General features: G+C 43.7%; 2 protein-coding genes across 3 annotated transcripts in view; both read left to right on the forward strand.

The window, feature by feature from the left end:
• The window catches only part of PIWIL4 (piwi like RNA-mediated gene silencing 4), a 178,993-nt gene extending 158,147 nt beyond the window's left edge, over window positions 1–20,846 (forward strand). For both annotated transcript variants that reach the window (XM_075198745.1, XM_075198747.1), the window contains 4 exons: window positions 12,912–13,065; window positions 15,260–15,385; window positions 17,026–17,173; window positions 20,556–20,846. In XM_075198745.1, coding sequence (XP_075054846.1) covers window positions 12,912–13,065; window positions 15,260–15,385; window positions 17,026–17,173; window positions 20,556–20,672 — 545 coding nt within the window. In that variant the 3' untranslated portion in view covers window positions 20,673–20,846. The remainder of the gene's footprint in view (window positions 1–12,911; window positions 13,066–15,259; window positions 15,386–17,025; window positions 17,174–20,555) is intronic.
• LOC142140565 (uncharacterized) lies at window positions 4,776–6,533 on the forward strand. The gene is made up of 3 exons (XM_075198275.1): window positions 4,776–5,712; window positions 5,864–6,290; window positions 6,417–6,533. The coding sequence occupies exons 1-3, from the start codon at window positions 5,000–5,002 to the stop codon at window positions 6,531–6,533; spliced, it is 1,257 nt and encodes a 418-aa protein (XP_075054376.1). The 5' UTR covers window positions 4,776–4,999.
• Window positions 20,847–21,160: the final 314 nt, after the last annotated feature.

Consider the following 21,160-nt stretch of genomic DNA (forward strand, 5'->3'; position numbering starts at 1 on the left):
GTTTACCAGTCTGTCCTGGAGGGTGCAGACGGTGCCCTTACACAGCAGATCTGAATGCAGACTCAAAGTGCTGAGCTACTGAATCTGTTTCATTTGGTGCCACTCTATGGCCAATTTGGACAGACTTTATGGTGCTGAAGCCAACTAATGGATTCTACGTGACCCATTTGTTGCAATCTACATCTGACTGATCAGTCCCAATCAGATTTTGCACAGATTTAGCACTCTTATAGTGATCACTCATGTAGCATTTTGCAGCCACTTCTGTTTAGAGCTACCAGTGCGTCCATCGGTATTACTGCCATCTATGGGCACTATCTATGCAAATACAAACAAAATTGTAGGTTGCAGACAATTGACGAAGTGATACCAAGTTTTCATTTCTGGGCTTTACCCAAAGTCCAGATATTACGGCCACAGAGAACCCAATTGTCTGTTGCACCCAGATAATCGTAATGAGAAAAATTGCATTTATATAGTTTATTAGCTATTGTTCGGTGTTAAAGCGATAAGAACCCCTAGTTACATTTCAACAATTATTGTGATGTATCTGGATGACAGGACAGCAGCACGGGGTAAATCAGAAGAGGTCTATCCGAATTAAGGTGAGAGACGATCATGTGACTGTCGCATCTAATCCTGGAATGACTTCTTTAGCCAGGTACGTTACGCTGCTGTCCAGTGCTCTGACTGCATTGGGTAAATGCTGTGATTTGATTGGGGGTTTCCTGTACCCCCAAGAGGCAAATTACTGTGGATAATTCATGCAAGAAACATAACACCAGGCATGTATAAAGGATTATTTTATCAATCGTCTTAGAAGTTTCTCTTTGCATCTAGTTCACATTGCCGTTTAATATTAATAACTATATTTTATTTATAAGGCACTTCAAAAGGTCCGCAGCGATCCATAACGCATTACATAATACATTAAAAACATAATAATACAAAGGACAGATATGTACTAATTAACAGATTACACAGATAACTTGGTATTGCAGATCAAGTTATTTACAGGACAATGAGTGAGAGTAATGGTAGCAATCAGTGAGCAGTAGGCCTGGGCTGAGGAGGACAAGGCTGGGGTAGCAGCCTAGAGGTACAGAGGCTGATGGAATAATAGAAGGAGAACACAAGGGAAGTGGGTCCTGCTCGTGGGAGCTTACATCCTAAAGGGAAGGGGAGACACAAATAGGGTGACACCGAGTGAGGGAGTGGGGGGGGGGGGGGGGGACAGTCGATGGAAAGGAGTTAGGAGAAAGGCTTGAATAAAGATAAATGTGATGTATTATAATCCATTGTACATTAAAAGGGTTATATTAAAAACATTAGTTGTAGAGCAATTTGCACTGGTTAAGAATGATTCTGCTACTGCCGTGTGATGCTTTATTATATTATGTATTTTAAATATATAAAAAAGGATTTTGTTTGGTGAAAGTTAAGTTCACACACTGCTCACAGCCACCAGAATCGATCCGTCCCTCGCGCCCAAATAATGTGTGTTCTGGCTGGTGAATGGTGAGTAAAATGATATAGTACAGTATAGTGCTGTATTGTACTCAATGCTGTACTTAGATATATCAGTTGCATCTACAGTTCAGCAGCCAGAATGCAGGTCAGCAGTGTGCTCCACTGTAAGAGATCGGAGACTAAACACCAGTGATTGTTTGTGCCTACAGACCAGAGATAATTAAGTAGATGTACATCTCAGTTTTGTGGACGCAGCGATTCCTGTAGACTCTTAATTAGCAGGGGGAGTATAAGGCACAAGTTTATTGGATACATCCCTTCTGAATGTTTGGCTTCATTGTCACTTGGTTTAACAAAGATGTGTTCTTGTAAGCATTCGGCAAATTGTATTCTATGGTAATACGTTTCGAGAGCTCTTGATAAAGTCCTGCCATAAGACTTCATCTAGTTTAATAGTTACAATCCAGGAGCAAATTTGGACCAATGGCAGATAATAACGAGCCGTTCTTTAAGAAGTTCACCAATAGGAAGCAACAACATCGTGACGATCCAATGCAGAAATGTAAAAACCACCGTATCTGTCTGACTAAGCACTACTCTACCCAGAGGCAAGGAGTCTAACGGGACAGGTTGTCTTCACCAGGAACCCCGCAAGAAGGTATGGGCTTTGCAGCCACTGCCCCGCAGCGAGCTGAACACGAGGAGGTGATAGCTGTGGATGAGTGGCACTGAACAGCAACCATGGATTCCCTGGAACAGTGAGCTGAACACGAGGAGGTGATAGCTGTGGATGAGTGGTACTAAACGGCAATCAAGGAATCACTGAACAGCGAGCTGAACACGAGGTGATGGTTGTGGATGAGTGGCACTGAACAGTAACCAGGGAATCGCTGGGACAGTGAGCTGAACACGAGGAGGTGATAGCTGTGGATGAGTGGCACTGAACAGTAACCAGGGAATCGCTGGAACAGTGAGCTGAACACAAGTAGGTGATAGCTGTGGATGAGTGGCACTGAACAGCAACCAGGGAATCGCTGGGACAGTGAGCTGAACACGAGGAGGTGATAGCTGTGGATGAGTGGCACTGAACAGTAATCAGGGAATCGCTGGAACAGCGAGCTGAACACGAGGAGGCGATAGTTGTGGATGAGTGACACTGAACAGCAACCAAGGAATCACTGGGACAGCGAGCTGAACACAAGTAGGTGATAGCTGTGGATGAGTGGCACTGAACAGCAACCAGGGAATCGCTGGGACAGTGAGCTGAACATGAGGAGGTGATAGTTGTGGATGAGTGGCACTAAACAGCAACCATGGATTCCCTGGAACAGTGAGCTGAACACGAGGAGGTGATAGCTGTGGATGAGTGGTACTAAACGGCAATCAAGGAATCACTGAACAGCGAGCTGAACACGAGGAGGTGATAGTTGTGGATGAGTGGCACTGAACAGTAACCAGGGAATCGCTGGAACAGCGAGCTGAACACGAGGAGGCGATAGTTGTGGATGAGTGGCACTGAACAGCAACCAAGGAATCACTGGGACAGCGAGCTGAACACAAGTAGGTGATAGCTGTGGATGAGTGGCACTGAACAGCAACCAGGGAATCGCTGGGACAGTGAGTTGAACATGAGGAGGTGATAGTTGTGGATAAGTGGCACTGAACAGTAACCAAGGAATCACTGAACAGCAAGCTGAACACGAGGAGGTGATAGCTGTGGATGAGTGGCACTGAATAGCAACCAAGGAATCACTGAACAGCGAGCTGAACACAAGTAGGTGATAGTTGTGGATGAGTGGCACTGAACAGCAACCAGGGAATCGCTGGAACAGTGAGCTGAACACAAGTAGGTGATAGTTGTGGATGAGTGGTACTAAACAACAATCAAGGAATCACTGAACAGCAAGCTGAACACGAGGAGGTGATAGTTGTGGATGAGTGGTACTGAACAGCAACCAAGGAATCACTGAACAGCGAGCTGAACACAAGTAGGTGATAGTTGTGGATGAGTGGCACTGAACAGCAACCAGGGAATCGCTGGAACAGTGAGCTGAACACAAGTAGGTGATAGTTGTGGATGAGTGGTACTAAACAACAATCAAGGAATCACTGAACAGCGAGCTGAACATGAGGAGGTGATAGTTGTGGATGAGTGGTACTGAACAGCAACCAGGGAATCACTGGAACAGCGAGCTGAACATGAGGAGGTGATAGTTGTGGATGAGTGGCACTGAACAGCAACCAAGGAATCACTGGGACACCGAGCTGAACACAAGTAGGTGATAGTTGTGGATGAGTGGTACTAAACAACAATCAAGGAATCACTGAACAGCAAGCTGAACACGAGGAGGTGATAGGTGTGGATGAGTGGCACTGAACAGCAACCAAGGAATCGCTGGAACAGCGAGCAGAATAGAGCAGCAGAAGCAAAGGGAACCTCGTCTTACTCACAGTCAGGGTTTGACATAAAGAACAGACACCTGACTGCAGGGTCAGGTGCCTTAAATATCCTGCTGGTGGTGAGCCACCAATGACAGAGAGGGAGAGGACTTATGAAGCGTATGCGCAGACCCATACGCAAGATGGCCACCGTCATCGGACAGTCCCACTTAACGCCAGGAAGGACCCCTGCTTGGAGCAGGTAAGTTTGCTGGGACCTGACTGCGGGCCTGGCATTTGATATACATCCAGTGACGTCAGAACACAACACCAGTGGAACTGAGGGAGAATATATTTTGCTATAACATGATTTTTGCTCCTGGATGTTAGACATTTATTATGTAATGCTGATGGGGCAAATAGGGTATTACTTTGTGGTGCAAGTATTTCTATAGAACTCTTAAATATAAATATATACCCTCTTTAGGAATAGGGTTTATATTTGCTCTACACTCCACTAGAAAGTGGAGATTTTGCCTATAGCAACCAATCAGATTCTAGCTGTCATGTTGTAGAATGTACTAAATAAATGATAACTAGAATCTGATTGGTTGTTATAGGCAACATCTCCACTTTTTCAAACCCGCAGTTTAGTAAATACACCCCCAAGAGTCCAAATTAATATGTGAAACAGTAGAATAATTGTCCAAGCGATCACCATTGAGCAATTCGCCTTTCTAACATGGGAGCAGTTTGCACAAAAGTTCTACACATTAGCCCTGATTCATTAAGGTTCGCAAAAAGAAAGCACAAAACATAAAAACTATTAGTGTCACCTGTTATTAATATAATCATTAATGACAAAGCATTTAAACATTTAACCCCCCCACACCATAAAATACATTGATGAGGATGTTATTAATGTCTACTGTACATAAAATAAATTTTTACAGTTGGTCCTGATTGCAGACACATGTTGTAGCTGTATACACAGATGTCACCACTGGTAATCAGCACCTGTAACTGGTGCTAGAGATACGGCAGGAGAACGTGTACCTTTGATATGTCCTAAGCTTGACTCAGACTAATCATATATGTCATGAGTCAATAATAACATATTATTTCATGACATGTTACCTGACGCAGATAGATGTCACCATCCCCCGTAACTAAAGCAGGGTTTCCTAACCTTTTATCTTTATTTTTAAGCATGTACTTCCACACACCCCCCTCTCTATCACTCTCTCCCCCTCCTCACTCTCTCTCTCCACTCCTCTTCCCTTTCTCCTTCTTCCTTCCTCTCCTCTTCCCTCCCTTTCTCACCTCCTCCCTCTCTCTCTCTCTCTTACCCCCTCTCTCTCTCTCCTCTTCCCTCCCTTTCTCACCACCTCCCACTCACTCTCTCTCTCTCTCTCACCCCCTCTCTCTCTCTCCTCTTCCCTCCCTTTCTCACCACCTCACTCTCCTTCTCTTTCTCACCTCCTCCCTGTCACACTCTCTCTCCATTTCCCTCCCTTTCTCACCACCTCCCTCTCTCTCTCTCTCTCTCTCTCTTTCTCCTCTTCCCTCCCTTTCTCACCACCTCACTCTCCCTCCCTCTCTCTCTCTCTCTCTCTCCTCTTCCCTCCCTTTCTCACCACCTCCCTCTCTCTCTCTCTCTCTCTCTCTCCTCTTCCCTCCCTTTCTCACCACCTCCCTCTCTCTCTCTCTCTCTCTCCCTCCTCTTCCCTCCCTTTCTCACCACCTCCCCCCTCTCTCTCTCTCCTCTTCCCTCCCTTTCTCACCACCTCACTCACCTTCTCTTTCTCACCTCCTCCCTGTCACTCTCTCTCTCTCCACTTCCCTCCCTTTCTCACCACCTCCCTCTCTCTCTCTCTCTCTCTTTCTCTCTCTCCTCTTCCCTCCCTTTCTCACCACCTCACTCTCCCTCCCTCTCTCTCTCTCTCATCTTCCCTCCCTTTCTCACCACCTCCCACTCTCTCTCTCTCTATCTTCTCTTCCCTCCCTTTCTCACCACATCCCCCCTCTCTCTCTCCTCTTCCCTCCATTTCTCACCACCTCCCACTCACTCTCTCTCTCTCACCCCCTCTCTCTCTCCTCTTCCCTCCCTTTCTCACCACCTCACTCTCCCTCCCTTTCTCACCTCCTCCCTGTCACTCTCTCTGTCTCTCTCTCCTCTTCCCTCCCTTTCTCACCACCTCTCTCTCTCTCTCTCTCTCTCTCTCTTTCTCTCTCTCCTCTTCCCTCCCTTTCTCACCACCTCACTCTCCCTCCCCCCTCTCTCTCTCTCCTCTTCCCTCTCTTTATCACCTCCTCCCTGTCTCTCTCTCTCTCTCTCTTTCTCTCCTCTTCCCTCTCTTTATCACCTCCTCCCTGTCACTCTCTCTCTCTCTCTCTCTCTCCTCTTCCCTCTCTTTATCACCTCCTCCCTGTCACTCTCTCTCTCCTCTTCCCTCTCTTTATCACCTCCTCCCTGTCACTCTCTCTCTCTCCTCTTCCCTCTCTTTATCACCTCCTCCCTGTCACTCTCTCTCCTCTTCCCTCTCTTTATCACCTCCTCCCTGTCACTCTCTCTCCCTCTCCCTCTCTCCCTCCCCCACGTAAGTAGCTGCATTCTGCTCATTGAGGCTTCTAATGAAAGGTATTTGGTCTTTATAAGACTTGTGGCAACAGCTATTATCTGAAGAATAAGATTAGAAATGGAAAATATCACGTGCTCCCAAGAACTCTTGTATCCCGTCTGTTAATAGAAAACTATAGCTGATAAGATGTGTGGCTATATTTATTCAGCTTGTAGATTGTAAGTCATTCAGAACATTATCTTTCACTGCCCACATGAATGGGCAGATGGAGCCTGTGCTGACATAAACACGTTGCTCTAATTTATGACAGATATTACTCTCATCAGGTTATAAAGAATAATTATCTGTACATAAGCTCAACCTTTATATGTGTGTATGAAGGGTTGACTTAGAGCATAACTTTATATTGATCTACAGGGGGAGCAGAGGTCTGAAGGCCACGACTCATTCCAATAGTTTCCTGGTCTTGTAGTCAATATAGACCAGTGATAGGCAACTAGCGGCCCCAGCTCATCATGTTGTTTTCTCAGACTTGTTTGTTATAGCTTGTAACACTTGAGTACAGTGTCTGCTGATATTTTATTACAGATAGGTTTCTCATTATTTGATTAAATGTAGAGTTAGGAATACATCAGACAAGAAGGTGCATTGTATACCTTGACAAAACCATGTTGCACTGCAGGGGGTCAAATTTGTAGACAGTTTTAGTGCTAAAGGAGGTTTTTTCTCCTGGTACTGTATTGGCAATGGACACAAACCACTAATTGCAGGAGGTCTGCAATCCTCCAATAAACAATAAGTAAAAAGAAAACATATGCAATAGTGTATGGCTTGTCCACAAAACAACTGTGAACCGTGGATAAATATCAATATTTTATTCCAAATACATCAAAAACCACAATCAATAAGTGGTAATAACTCAATAAAAAGGGAATGAAAATAATGACATATAAAATGTATCAATGTTAATCACGTGTGTGTATATTCATATCTACTCGTAAAATAGTAATATAGATTAAAATGTATATATATATATAAGTAAATGCATGAGCAAAGTTACAAAGCTATACACCTCCCAGCAGTCCAAATAGAAGATAATAAATTTTATATAAAAAAAACAAAGGTGTTGTGCCTACTTGGTGTAATATAACAGCCTGACACATCATCTGCGGGGCAAACACATTGCCTGCATCCTTGCTATATCCAGACATATAAAATAATCCCTTTTCTGCATGTACATGCTCTCTCTTCCACCTGTAATTCCTCGTCTCCTCCAGTTCTTACCTCATTTACAAGCAGCGGATGTCCCTGGTATTATACAACATGCTGCTGCCTGATGTCATTGTTCAACTGTGAGCAGGGTGCTGCAGTGATGTCATCACCATACTGCGTTTGCCCACAGACTACTAGAGAGTCAGGGCAGCCGCATGCTGTGATGTCATAGACTTTCCTTCATTAACATCATCATTTATTTATATAGTGCCACTAATTCCGCAGAGCTGTACAGAGAACTCACTCACATCAGTCCCAGGGCCGGTGCTGGGGTCCATGGTGCCCTAGGCATTTTTACAAAATCGGCGCCCCCCGCAAAAATCGGCTCCCTCCTCACCCCATCTTTCCTTACCTTGTCTCACCACCGCTGCCTCTCTGCTCCGTCTCCTCCCCTCCACTCACTGACACTAGTGAGGGGAGGAGACGGAGCAGAGAGGCGGCGGTGGTGACAAAATAGCCTCTTCCCCCCTCCCCCGTGCATCTGAATGCTGTGCGGCGGCCGTGACAGGTATGGTCAGCGGTCGCCGCACAGTTTTAAAGACATTTAGTATTCTGTGGCGCCCTCCAGAGCCCGGCGCCCTAGGCAAGTGCCTAACCTCGCCTAATGGGAGCACCAGGCCTGATCAGTCCCTGCCCCATTGGAGCTTACAGTCTAAATTCCCTAACATACACACACAGACAGACAGAGACTAGGGTCAATTTTGATAGCAGCCAATTAACCTACCAGTATGTGTTTGGAGTGTGGGAGCACCCCCAAGCAAACACAGGGAGAACATACAAACTCCACACAGATAAGGCCATGGTCGGGAATCGAACTCATGACCCCAGTGCTGTGAGGCAGAAGTGCTAACCACTAGGCCACTGTGCTGCACGCAACTTGTATATGACTCAAGAAGCCGATGCGGAGTGTGAATGTTTTACAGGGGAAGGGAGAATGAATTAATGGGAGAGAGAATGAATTACAGGAGAGGGCTGTGGGAGGCGGAATGAATTCCAGGGAAGTGATGGTGGTGGAGGAATTCAATTATGGTTGGAAGTGAGTAAAAGGGTAACAACGGTTATGAGAGGAGAAATTAATTGCCAGGGAGAGGTCAGGTTGACAGGAGGCTAGCGGTGGGATTACAGTTTACAGTATATATGTACAGGGGCGTAAGAATGAATACCTTCATGGGGGGGGGTTAAAGGCCAAGGACTACTATAGGGGCTTGGAGACCCTTTTTCTTGCGCTTGTTATCTCGTTTTACAACAGTTATAGCAGTGACTGTAGTTATACAAAGACTCCCGATCCTGTTTTAATTTTTGTCAGTGTTTCAGGGGCTGGCCAATAATTTATTTATACATTATTAAATAAATATTATTATTAATATTAATTACCAATTAGTACAATAGCTGCTAGAAAGATAGATAAATTCAATTGTTCATTTTTTCAAAATGTACATTTTTTATAGTCATTAACCTAGTTTTTATTCAGATTTCGTTGACAGCCTAATCTCACTTGATTGGGAATATTTTTACATCTATGGTCACTGACTCACTGGTTATGATATGTGCTATAAATATACATTTTTATATCTCATGTTTGTTACTGGACGCACCGCACGAAATTCTGAGTAAAAATAAAGTGAATAGTTGTTCATCAACAATACAAGTTATTTATTAAATGTTTAAGAACGGAACACCTAGAATTCTTTTTAAATAAACAAATCAATCAATCAGTATTAAATCTATACTAAGGCAATCTATATTAAAGAACATCTGGTATTTATACTAAGACAATCTAAAAATGTTTCACAAGTTTAGAACAGATACCATGACTTCAGAAAGTAGCCTGAAGGCTTGTGTGTAGAAGTTCATGGGGGGGGGGGGGGGGCACAAGACAGTCTTTGCCCACCCAACAGAAATCATGGGGGGGCAACTGCCCCCTCTACCTCCCTGGTTCATACACCCCTGCATCATCATCATTTATTTATATAGCGCCACTGATTCCACAGCGCTGTACAGAGAACTCATTAACATCAGTCTCTGCCCCATTGGAGCTTACAGTCTAAATTTCCTAACACACAGACATAGAGAGAGACTAGGGTCAATTTGATTGCAGTCAATTAACCTACTAGTATGGTTTTTGGAGTGTGGGTGGAAACCGGAGCACCCAGAGGAAACCCACGCAAATACGGGGAGAACATACAAACTTCACACAGATATAGGCATGGTCGGGAATTGAACTCATGACCCAAGTGCTGTAAGGCAGAAGTGCTAACCACTGAGCCACCGTGCTGCCCAGCATGTGAATATGTTATAGCTAATGTCAGAAAGTTGACATGGCTAATATGAGCAACAGTTGCATTTCTGACATTAGCTGCAATAAACCATCATGCAATGTATGTATATATATATATATATATATATATATATATACATAGAGAGAGAGCTTACACTTGGTGGAAAATAGAAAGTTTACATTTTGTAAGACAAAAAAAATTTGCCTGGAAGACCAAAATGTGAAACTGCCTCATATAACTGGGAGCCCACCCAAAATAATTTATTTCATGTCCAGACATTTTTATACTTTCGTTAACCCGCTTAGTCAGTACGTCACATAATAACATTTAGGAAAGTAAAGAAAGTGCTCGGTGTGGTGAAAAGGGAAGATGAAGCTGTACTGCGGAACGTTCACAAAGATTGTGGCGAAAGCTCGTTAAGTCTGCGGTTAGCCTTGGGCGCTAGTTACAACAGGATAAAGCATATCAATTCCCTCTATACAAATTCAATTAACCTTCATTCTTCTGACTCCCTCATTAATAATAGGAGGCTGATTCTCTCTGACCCCTCTGCATAAGCAACAAGCGATTATCAACATAGATATAATAGATACGCGCACACCCTCCCCTATATCAGTCCAGGAGAAGACAGAAGTATCAATCAGCATCTCCTGTGGCAGAATGGCCATAACAACCTGTAGGTTTTGTCTTGTTTGTTTTCTTGCTAGAGCAAATGGTGGCTAGTATGGCCCGCTTCGGTGTTTTAGTACAGAGATATATAGATCAAGAGGCTGTATCCTAATTTAAGTAACGTGAAAGGATACTAGGGGCATAAGGCGAAATCCATCACTAGCAACACTGCCGCAGCTAGTAAGTGGAGGGGATGAGGGACGATTGCCTTATGATATATGCAAGTATGGATTTCATACAAGTGCTGTTTACCCTGTACAAATCATTTGAACAGAGGGTCAATTATCCCATAATATCTCATGTATATATATAGGGGAAGCACTATTGCAACCAGCTTTATATTAGTGTTAAAGATATGTTACCAATGGAAGTGTAGTATACTATATAGTCATATCGTGGAGAGAGAGAGTATGCTTGCAGTGCCTGCTATAGGAAAGCATAGGCAAACCGAGGGGGGGGGGGGGGGCTAGTGCCTGGAAACCCCCCTCCAAGCCTGGGGCACTGTATAATTGAGGTGGCTGGACCCTGCCCCCGCTTCACACGGCTCTGCTTGAAAAGGGAGAGTCCACGCAGCATTGCCCATGTATATTATGGGGATAGGAAGAGTTGGACAGCAGCCAAGCACTGTCTAAAATTATAGCTACGCCCCCATGCATGCTGGTCACACCCACTGGTGGCGTAGGGTGGAAACCCCCCCTCTACAAATCCTGCGTTTACAGCAGGAAAGGGCATGTTTGGTGTCTCTTAACTCCCAATCTCCCTTCCTGCCATGTGGCTAAGGGTCTTTGTAAATAAGCATTGATGTAGTTTCACAGGCTGTCATCTTGTCCTAGTTGATAGTTGAAACATTTATAGCATAGCCAAGGTCAATGTGTAGGTTGCAAAGATAAGATATGTTGTGCTTTTAGGTTTAGTCTCATGACCTAGGTCAATTGTAATCTCCTGTGTTTGTTTGTTTTTTCCTTAAATCAAACTTTTACCTCCCTTACTTGATCATGTCCATTGTCTTCTCATCAGACAATTTCATGGTGTTGAGGAGTTAAAAGGTTCTACAACCTCCTAGCTACGTATTCCATTCCAGTCTCTTTCTGTCCTCTGGCAATTTGACAGGGTGACGGTGGCCACAGTTACTGTACTCCCTGACTATAAGGGTACGAGGACTGACTCTCCATAGATCAGGACCATTGTTTAGAGTCTAGGACCCAGACTACTGTACACAGGGGTGGAAGTTAAATACAGCCTTTACCTGCAGGACACCAGATATAGACTTTTCATGAGAGGTTTAACCCAGCACTGGGATATTGGTGCACCAAATGTTTTCGTTGAATATTAATGTTAAGTGATTTACCTGAAAATTGATTTATTATTATATGTTAAATGCTATTGTGCTCTATGTTGATCAAATGAGTGTTTTGTCATTACCATTGAGTTGAAGGGGTCAGTGGCGCAGTGGCTTACCAAAATTATCTTTACCGCATTATTAATAAACCCAAGTTATTTGACCAATCATGGTCAGATACGAGGACCACACATCTTTCAATATGGCTCTATATTTGCAAATGTGTGCATAACTTTTGTGATGGAATTCGCCCCAACGGTCGCAGCCTTTTGGTCACTGAACATAAATTAACTTTAATTATCAGCATCCTTAAAGCAGAATAACAATGGCTTAAAAAAAATAACCAACCGCCCATCTGTTTCCAGCCGTCCTTGTCTGTGGGCCTGCCTCTAGCAGGACCCACCTCATCTTCAAGACCTTTGAGTCAATATTAATAAACATGTTGTATATGTAATATTTGTGACAGAAGACTGGACACCAGTCTTCTGTATTATTAAAGCTACATTCTCACTGATTGTCCTTTACCATGGGTGGAACCATTGCTGCCAGACTATGCGTCCGGTACGGAATCTTTGTAGACAGGCGGAGAATATAGCTGGATAAAGCTTTATTTGTCAGTACTAAGATCATGTTGACTAAAAGGGGGAGGTGGGCCAAGTAGGCACTAACTAGACCCATGTTTGTACCTAGAGCCCATATTTGGGCTCTGAACGTCCCAAGCAGCCACAAAAGTGCTCCGTAACTGACCCTCTTAGTCTGAATTATTTGATAACAGCGAACGGTAGCTACACAGCAATTATTAACACAAAATAAAACATCTCAAGGGATGTAAACTTATGTATTCGTAGCATTGGAATATGGTGTATTTAAAATGAAGCGACCCTTTAAATGTACTGTTTCAACTATATTTCTCCTCAACAGGTGCCATTGAGAAGTGGCAGAAATGCAATAATGACTTGCCTAGCCGCATTATCATCTACCGTGACGGTGTCGGGGACGGGCAGCTAAAGATGGTCGTGGATTATGAAATCCCTCAGATTCTTGCTTACTTCAAGGAGACTCGGACTGCTTACAGGTATGAGCACAGGTCCGGTTAGTCGAGGACCAAAGGGGAAATACGATTCTCTGTAAGTGGTGCAGCTATACTAACACCGTGGTCTTGCAGATCGTAAATATAGTAGTCAGACTGTACAGCTAATTATGTGAAAAGTTAGTGGAGGTCCGAAGGGCACCCAACGAGCACCCCAGTGCACCTTGTCCTCCAAGGGCACATTAACGTGCACATTTTCTCTCTGTACTCAGGAGCCACCTCGGCGTACTGAAAGCCTAGAAGTGCAGAGAGGCATTTCGTTAGAACCATCCCTTTTAATGAAATCATTTCCATTTTACTCCTAAAATACTGCTTGCTTTAGCCTCACGCATGATGTAAATAAATCATGAGAGTGAGAAGAAATTGGACAGTTTTTATTACAGGTGGCACTTTTGTGTTTGTGAAGCTTTTTATACAATGCCTGCAATTGCCCTTCTCTGCTGAGGGCTGTCGGAGGTGGTAACTCAAACTATTAGGCCAAATAATGCTGCGATTTGGGTTAACAAGGAGTTGGAGAGGTGGTCAGAGCAGACGGCAATCGGGAACACCCAGGGCGGATTTGCTCACTTTAGTGGAACATGGCCGTGAGGCTTCCATATACCAAGGGGAAACTGCAATTGATGCTGGCCTCGTGGGGTCCAGAATATCTGCTTCAGTGGTAGCCTTCTGGCTGTGGGCCTGGCAGGCAGACGCAGAGTCCAGAAATACTCTAGGATAGTCTCCACTTTTGATCCAGATCAGGTTACAAGATTCCACTCCAGGATGACAGACTTTTGAGCCGGGAGGCTTTCAACCTTCAGTACCGTTTTTAGGGCCTTTGGACTCCAGAGGAGGCAAAGCTTCCAATAAACATACTGGAACGCAGGGCAATTTTCAAAGCCCTGGTAAGATCTATGGTACACAACAGCTGCGGTGTACCATAATTACCAGGGCGGCACCAAGAGAGCCCAGGCCATGAAAGATACTGCTTGGATCGTGGAACAACATGTTCCGACAATCACAGCAGTGTTCATTTCAGTGGTAGACAACTTGGAAGCCAAACTTCCCGAGCTGGCAGGCCCTTCATCCAGGGAGTGATCTCTACAACCAGATATCTTCCAACAGATGGTGTTGACATGATGGCTTCCCAGTTGAACCACAAGACACCTATTGCTCCAGGACAAGGGACCCCCAGGCATTGTTACAGACGCAGTATCGGTTCCCTGGGATTTCTCCTCATTTAGCTGTTCCCACCATGCTACCCAAGGGTCTCAATAAGAGGGAGGGTGCCCAAGCAATCCTGGTGGATCCAGACAGGCCAAAGAGCTTTCTCGCCATGACAGAGACTGCTCTGTGAAGGCTCCCTCCAAGTCCTTCTAAGCAAAGATCCCTTCTTGCACCAGAGTTTACCTCTGCTGGCTTTAACGGCGTGGGTGTTGAAGCCATGATCTTTAATGCCATCTGGTTTGCAGAGAGCATGGTGCAGACCATATTGAGGTATCGCAAACCGATATTGGACAGGAACTATCATAGGTTCTGAAGGACCTAAATTTCCTGGTGCATAGGGCATCCTGCTTCTTCCTTCCAGTTAGCGCTATTGCAAGGTATCCTTGAGACTTAGCTCCTTGAAGGTTCAGATTTCGGTCAGTTTACATTCGGAGGTGCAGACCTTCCTGCAGAGAATGCTGCGTGTGCAGCCTCCATACTCTCCTTCAATGGAGAAAGAAATGGGGCTGCTGTATGACTGCTGTCGGTCTGTATGTGCTACGGGCTGTTTTCTGACCCTGCTATCCCGCCACAATGCAGGCCAAAGTGTGTGGTCATGTAGAGCAAACATCCTACTGCTTGGCTTTCAGGCAGCAATATCCGTCTATTGCCCATTGTTGTGAAGTATATAATGGCTACATAATAACATCCATGCTATTATATGCTGTACAATGTGTATTTATGTCGATCTTGAGTAAAAATAGAACAATTGTTGACTTTCCTCCGCTGCTATTCTCCGTGCCAGGCATCCATATATGTGAATATCTTTACTTTTGACATTCCACACACACACAGATATGTTTGTATAGAACATACAGTGTTACATTTATATTAGTATAGTACATATATGAGGCTACTTTTATATATTGCTGCACAATATGTTTGCAGGGGTCACTTTCCTAATGCACAGAATGACTGTACGTGTTTTTCCTAGTCCTAAGATGACCGTGGCCGTGGTGAGGAAGAGATGCACCATAAGGTTCTTCAGTGAGACAAACAGAGGACTACAGAACCCACCGGTGGGCACAGTCATTGACAATCAGGCTACGAGACCTGAATGGTGAGTAAACTCTCAGTTTGCAATCCACTAATAATTGTTGTTGCTGCTGTTTTTATACTTCAACTTGGAGGCATTTCGTAGCTAAATTGTGTAAGAAAATGTATATGTTAGACATTGGTGTATGTTATGTTACTTTCCAGGCTATGATTAGACTTGTGGAATTATGTCTGCTCCCCATTTTCTGGTCTTTTTTCCGATTCCTCCCAAGTTGGTCATGTCGCTCTGCTGAGGAGATTATCAAACTTGTTTAAGCGTTTTGTGTTTAATAAGTGTTTTGGTCAGAGATAATAGGATTATGGTGCACTGTATAGTAAAATCAGCAAGCAGAGTTATAACACCTTTATAGAAGCTAGGTAAGGGGGTAAATGTATCAAGCTGAGAGTTTTCCGACGGGCTTGAAAAGTGGAGATGTTGCCTATAGCAACCAATCAGATTCTAGCTGTCATTTTGTAGAATGTACTAAATAAATGATAGCTAGAATCTGATTGGTTTTTCAAACCCGCCGGAAAACTCTCAGCTTGATGCATTTACCCCAAGGTCTTGAAACTGAAACATTATATAATACTGATATCATCTTATTTATTATTTTGTTTTTCAACTTCAGAATTATCAATTAATTGTTTTGTTCTCTTTTATAAAGTGAGTGTTTCACTGTCTCCATGACATGAACATTCACTGAAAACAACAATATTAACTTTTTCACAACTATTAATTTGATTAGTAAATCACCTCCGCTACCCAATCACCATAGATTGTGTGAACCTGTACTCTCTATCTATAACCCGTTGTAAAGTACAGTAGTTCTGAAAATGCAAAGTAGAACTTGCTATGTATGGGATTGGCTTATGTTGTACAGTTCAGTTAAAAAAGTTCTAACTGTTAATCCAGATGCATCCTCACAGCTGATTTACATTTGCAAATGGTCTGTGCAATTGCTGTGCAAATGAACTGTTCTGGAGACACATTGCGTCGCCTCGCATGAATCTACCCCCGTGAGTCAGTTTCCGCAAGTAGGGGAAGGAGGGAATAGGGTTTGTTACTGTCAATGACAAGATTCCAGCAGATATTTAAGTTGGATAAGGAGGTGGTAGTGGGTGACGTAGTTATTGGGGCCTTGCCTGCTTTGCAGGATGCCGCCAACAGCCAAAAGGACTTGATTTTTTCATCACCTCTGAAGTGGGGAAAGAGCATTTTTGAAAGCACTTTGGGAAATGTAATTAAACCTGTGAAACACAAAGTCACAAACTCTCAAACAAAGTGTGCGGAAGGGAGGATTTTGCAGTCCCTACATGGGTCTTGCTGGGGGATAAATTCCTTCCTCACCCCCTGTATATGTCAGACAGATTCATTCACTGGATCACTTCCATTGTCATTGGGGTGATCTGTGGTCATCTTCCGGCCATGTTTATGAATATGTCTAATGATGATCCTGTCAGTTTGGATCATTATCGAGATACACAATTATTTTTGGGCTTTACATACTGCAATGTAGGTTCCATTGCTGATACTTGCTGCTCTATCACAGTGTATACGGCCACATTAGTGTCCTTATTGGTTTCACAGATTTTCTGCTCTTCCCTCCAGCTGAGGTTATTCAACAATGATCTGTGTTTACATAAACGAATAATCTTCTCTCCTAGGTACGACTTTTTTCTAATAAGTCAAAATGCTCGTCAGGGGTCAGTGAACCCAACATACTACAACGTGGTGTTCGATACCAACTGTTTGAAACCGGACCATCTGCAGCGTCTAACTTACAAATTGTGTCATCTGTACTACAACTGGCCGGTGAGTAATTCTCCCTCTGGGGTAATGACCAATGGATTCTCTTCCACGTCAGATCTCTGAATTGCAAGTTTATATGTTGAAACATTGGGCTATAATTAAGGCCTAATTAGACTTCTTGTCTATTTCTCATAAGACAGCATACAGTATACAAAAGTAAGAAGACTATTACTATGTCAATTTACCTACTCCAACTTATTAAAAGTAAAAATGTATTAAAATATATTTGTCCGAACCCATAGTAGGTACAATCATTGTATAACACGGCCAAGTGATATAGATGGAAGATAGTTCCAATACATTGTGGTGGACACTCTCATAGTAAGAAATCCCTCTAGGCTCTATTTGAGCAACCAGATTGGTTCCCAAATCTTTCCGTCCATCTCAAAACGATATCAGCTGGTCCACGGTGTATATCAACTTCACCAGCTAGAGGTATCTCTGGTCCTAGCGGTAATTAGTGATAAAGACTAACTGCAAACAATCAGGACTTAGTGTTCACAAGAAGTATCCGTAGCCCATAGTTCCTAGTTACTGACAACGGTGCTGTGATTAATAATGTACAGCCGCAAATACTCCACAGCGGCAGGGCAAGGTGTATCAATCACGTGAGGAGCGTTGAGCGGCTCTTGCTGCACAAACCTTGGTTCCTAGTAGGCGACACCGCCGGTACTGCGATTAGTAGTGTACAGCCGCAAGCACTCCACAGCGGCAGGGCAAGGTGTATCAATCACGTGAGGAGCGTTGAGCGGCTCTTGCTGCACAAACCTTGGTTCTGAGTAGGCGACACCGCCGGTACTGCGATTAGTAGTGTGCAGCCGCATGCACTCCACAGCGCCAGGGCAAGGTGTATCAGTCACGTGAGGAGCGTTGAGCGGCTCTCACTGCACAAACCTTGGTTCCTAGTAGGCAACACCGCCGGTACTGCGATTAGTAGTGTGCAGCCGCATGCACTCCACAGCGCCAGGGCAAGGTGTATCAGTCACGTGAGGAGCGTTGAGCGGCTCTTGCTGCACAAACCTTGGTTCCTAGTAGGCGACACCGCCGGTACTGCGATTAGTAGTGTGCAGCCGCATGCACTCCACAGAGCCAGGGCAAGGTGCATCAGTCCCGTGAGGAGCGTTGAGCGGCTCTCACTGCACAAACCTTGGTTCCTAGTAGGCGACACCGCCGGTACTGCGATTAGTAGTGTGCAGCCGCATGCACTCCACAGCGCCAGGGCAAGGTATATCAGTCACGTGAGGAGCGTTGAGCGGCTCTCACTGCACAAACCTTGGTTCCTAGTAGGCGACACCGCCGGTACTGCGATTTGTAGTGTGCAGCCGCATGCACTCCACAGCGCCAGGGCAAGGTGTATCAGTCCCGTGAGGAGCACTTAAACCTCAAATAGACTCATCTTGTTTTCTGTAGGTTTCTATCCATAATCAGCACTGGGGCTAGAAAAACCAACACTTTCACAAGACCAGAAGATCCATAAGTGTCTCTCAAGATAGGGGAGCAATTTGACACTTCGATAAAATTCTTTCACACGTTTCTCCTTTATACAAACAGTTTCTGAAGAAACTGAGGATGCAATCATAGCAAATTGTGAAAATATACTATAACTCTCCTGTCTGTCAGATACACTGTACACATTACAGGGAACCCTAGCACAATCATAAGCTGTCAAATATAGCATATAATAATGTAATATGGAGGCAGGATTGCTCCATGTAAACAAAGGTCTTCAATCCCATCAAGTTACCAAACTGTAAAGGAGCATAATCGAGAACATGTGCAGTGCCTATACCACTGGATCAGAGCTGGAAGTGGGATAAGTTCAAATTAATACCCATTATGGGAGGAGAGGGGAGGGGGTGATAGAAATGTCACAATGGGTGTCCTGATTCTATCAGTAAGATTCTATTTTATTCTTCTAGACCAGGCCAGCTATCGGCTGGCAAAGCATGCTGGGACTTGTAGTTTCACAACACCTGGAGAGCCATAGGTTGTCCAGGCCTGGTCTAGACTAAAGTTTGTGTCTGTTTATTTAATATTTTTAATTGTTTTTTTACTTTTTTAACGTTATATCTGAAACTGTTGGGTGAAGAAGATCTAACAAGAGCTCAAATATTAGGAATATGTGATTGTGCGTTTTAGTTGCAGGCAGCACACACACAGCAGTGTAGTTCTGGTAATGGGTTAATAATGATAATAATAAAGATAGTAAAACGTATTGAGCAATAGGATGGATGTAATATGTTTCAGACAAGATATGAAGATTTGCTGTATCAGTGCATTTCTACACTTCTTAATACTGTGAAGATTATCCAGACATTGTGATGGATTTTATGTGCTGGACATAGCAGTTTATTGAAGATTTAATAAAACACATTGAGCAAGAATATTCTAAATTAACAAGAGCAGACTTCGTGGGATAAATCTCAGCGCAGACTGGCTGCGTTCCCTGTGCTCTAGCGACCTCTGCTGTTACAAGTGGAGAAGGGCATTGACCTAGAAATTGCTACTACCACAATCAATGCTATACACAAAATAAAGCAGTGTTGAGTGGGATACATGAGATCATAACAACTTACCTGGCACCAGTAATTTACCCGAGATATATACTGCAAACATACATTCTTCTAAATCTTACGTAGCCTGCACGCATTGGAGGCAGCCGTTTTATAGGCTGAAATAATAATTGGTATAATGCACTATAGACTAATGCCACTATTGAGGCATGAGGCACAAAGTAGAATGCAGTTTATGTATTCACTTGGAGTCTGTGTCAACACTGAGGCATGAAATCATAGCTGGCAGAATTTGACAGTACGTGTAGCTAGCCAGTTGGGGGCAGTGTTACAATAGAAAGAGGGAGAGTAGTGAGTAGAGCCATATTCAGATTGAACCTGCAACATGATTCTAAGTGCCCCCCCATCAGTTTACACAGTTTTACACATTGTTTACTGAGAGACAACGGATTACGTAAATGTTACGTCGGCGGCTACCTTGGAGAGGTAGTGGGCAGGCATTACAGCTACCTCCATGAAAGTCAAAGGGCTAGATTTACTAAACTGTGGAGATGTTGCCTATAGCAACCAATCAGATTCTAGCTTTCATTTATTTAGTGCATTCTACAAAATGACAGCTACAATCTGATTGGTTGCTATAGGCAACATCTCCACTTTTTCAAACCCACAGTTTAGCAAATATACCCCAAAGAGTCAAATCATATCTTTTCCCAGACATATTGCTAAATGTAAAGCCATAAGCTTAGGTGAAAAGTAGTGTTTCAATATTGTCGTCATTGTAGCTCTCTGAGAAATTATTAGAATATAATGTAAAGGTGTTTTTGCAGTTTTAAGTGAATTTTGTTGCCAAATTTGTTTCCATTTCTTTTTAGGGGGTGATCCGCGTGCCTGCTCCGTGCCAGTACGCTCATAAACTCACCTTTCTTGTCGGCCAGAGTATCCACAGAGAACCCAGTGTGGAGCTTGCAAACACTTTATTTTATTTATAAGTGGTTGTTACCAGTAATGGAACGGTAGATCTTCGTGCCGTAACGCTTGCCAGTTTCCATATCTACACCCTACAGAAGGGGTGTTAATGTCAGTTTGTTTGTATAGTTTTGTCAGAATGTTCTCCATGTTTTGTAGATAATGTCTAGTTTGAGATTAAAGTGTCATTGTTTGTACTTTATGTGTTTGGGTTTTGTTTTTTGTTTTTTGTTTTTTTTGTCCTTTTCACATTTCAACAGCTCAGAGGTACACATTTTTCAATGAATTATGTCACCAAAACAAATTTGAAGAGTTATTAGCAAAAGTACTGTCTCTTGTTATCTAGGTTGTTGTTTTTCTGGATCAAACAGACTGGATGCATAATTTCTGGGATGTCTACCTGGGGGGATTAGGCATTGCCCCCATCAATAAATAAAAGTGCGGGGGGAAGGGGGAATCAGTCTCAAGTGGTTTAAAGACATGCAGAATGAAATACTGAGCGGTTTGTCCT

The sequence above is a fragment of the Mixophyes fleayi genome, chromosome 2, assembly GCF_038048845.1.
Source record: "Mixophyes fleayi isolate aMixFle1 chromosome 2, aMixFle1.hap1, whole genome shotgun sequence".
NCBI classification, from domain to species: domain Eukaryota; kingdom Metazoa; phylum Chordata; class Amphibia; order Anura; family Limnodynastidae; genus Mixophyes; species Mixophyes fleayi.

Coding starts and splice junctions, on each gene's coding strand:
- LOC142140565 (XM_075198275.1), top strand. CDS start 5,000: ATGTCACCATCCCCCGTAACTAAAGCAGGGTTTCCTAACCTTTTATCT. Junction 5,713..5,863: donor CTCCCTTTCTCACCACCTCC/CTCTCTCTCTCT, acceptor TCCCTTTCTCAC/CACATCCCCCCTCTCTCTCT. Junction 6,291..6,416: donor CCTCCTCCCTGTCACTCTCT/CTCTCCTCTTCC, acceptor TCCTCCCTGTCA/CTCTCTCTCCCTCTCCCTCT.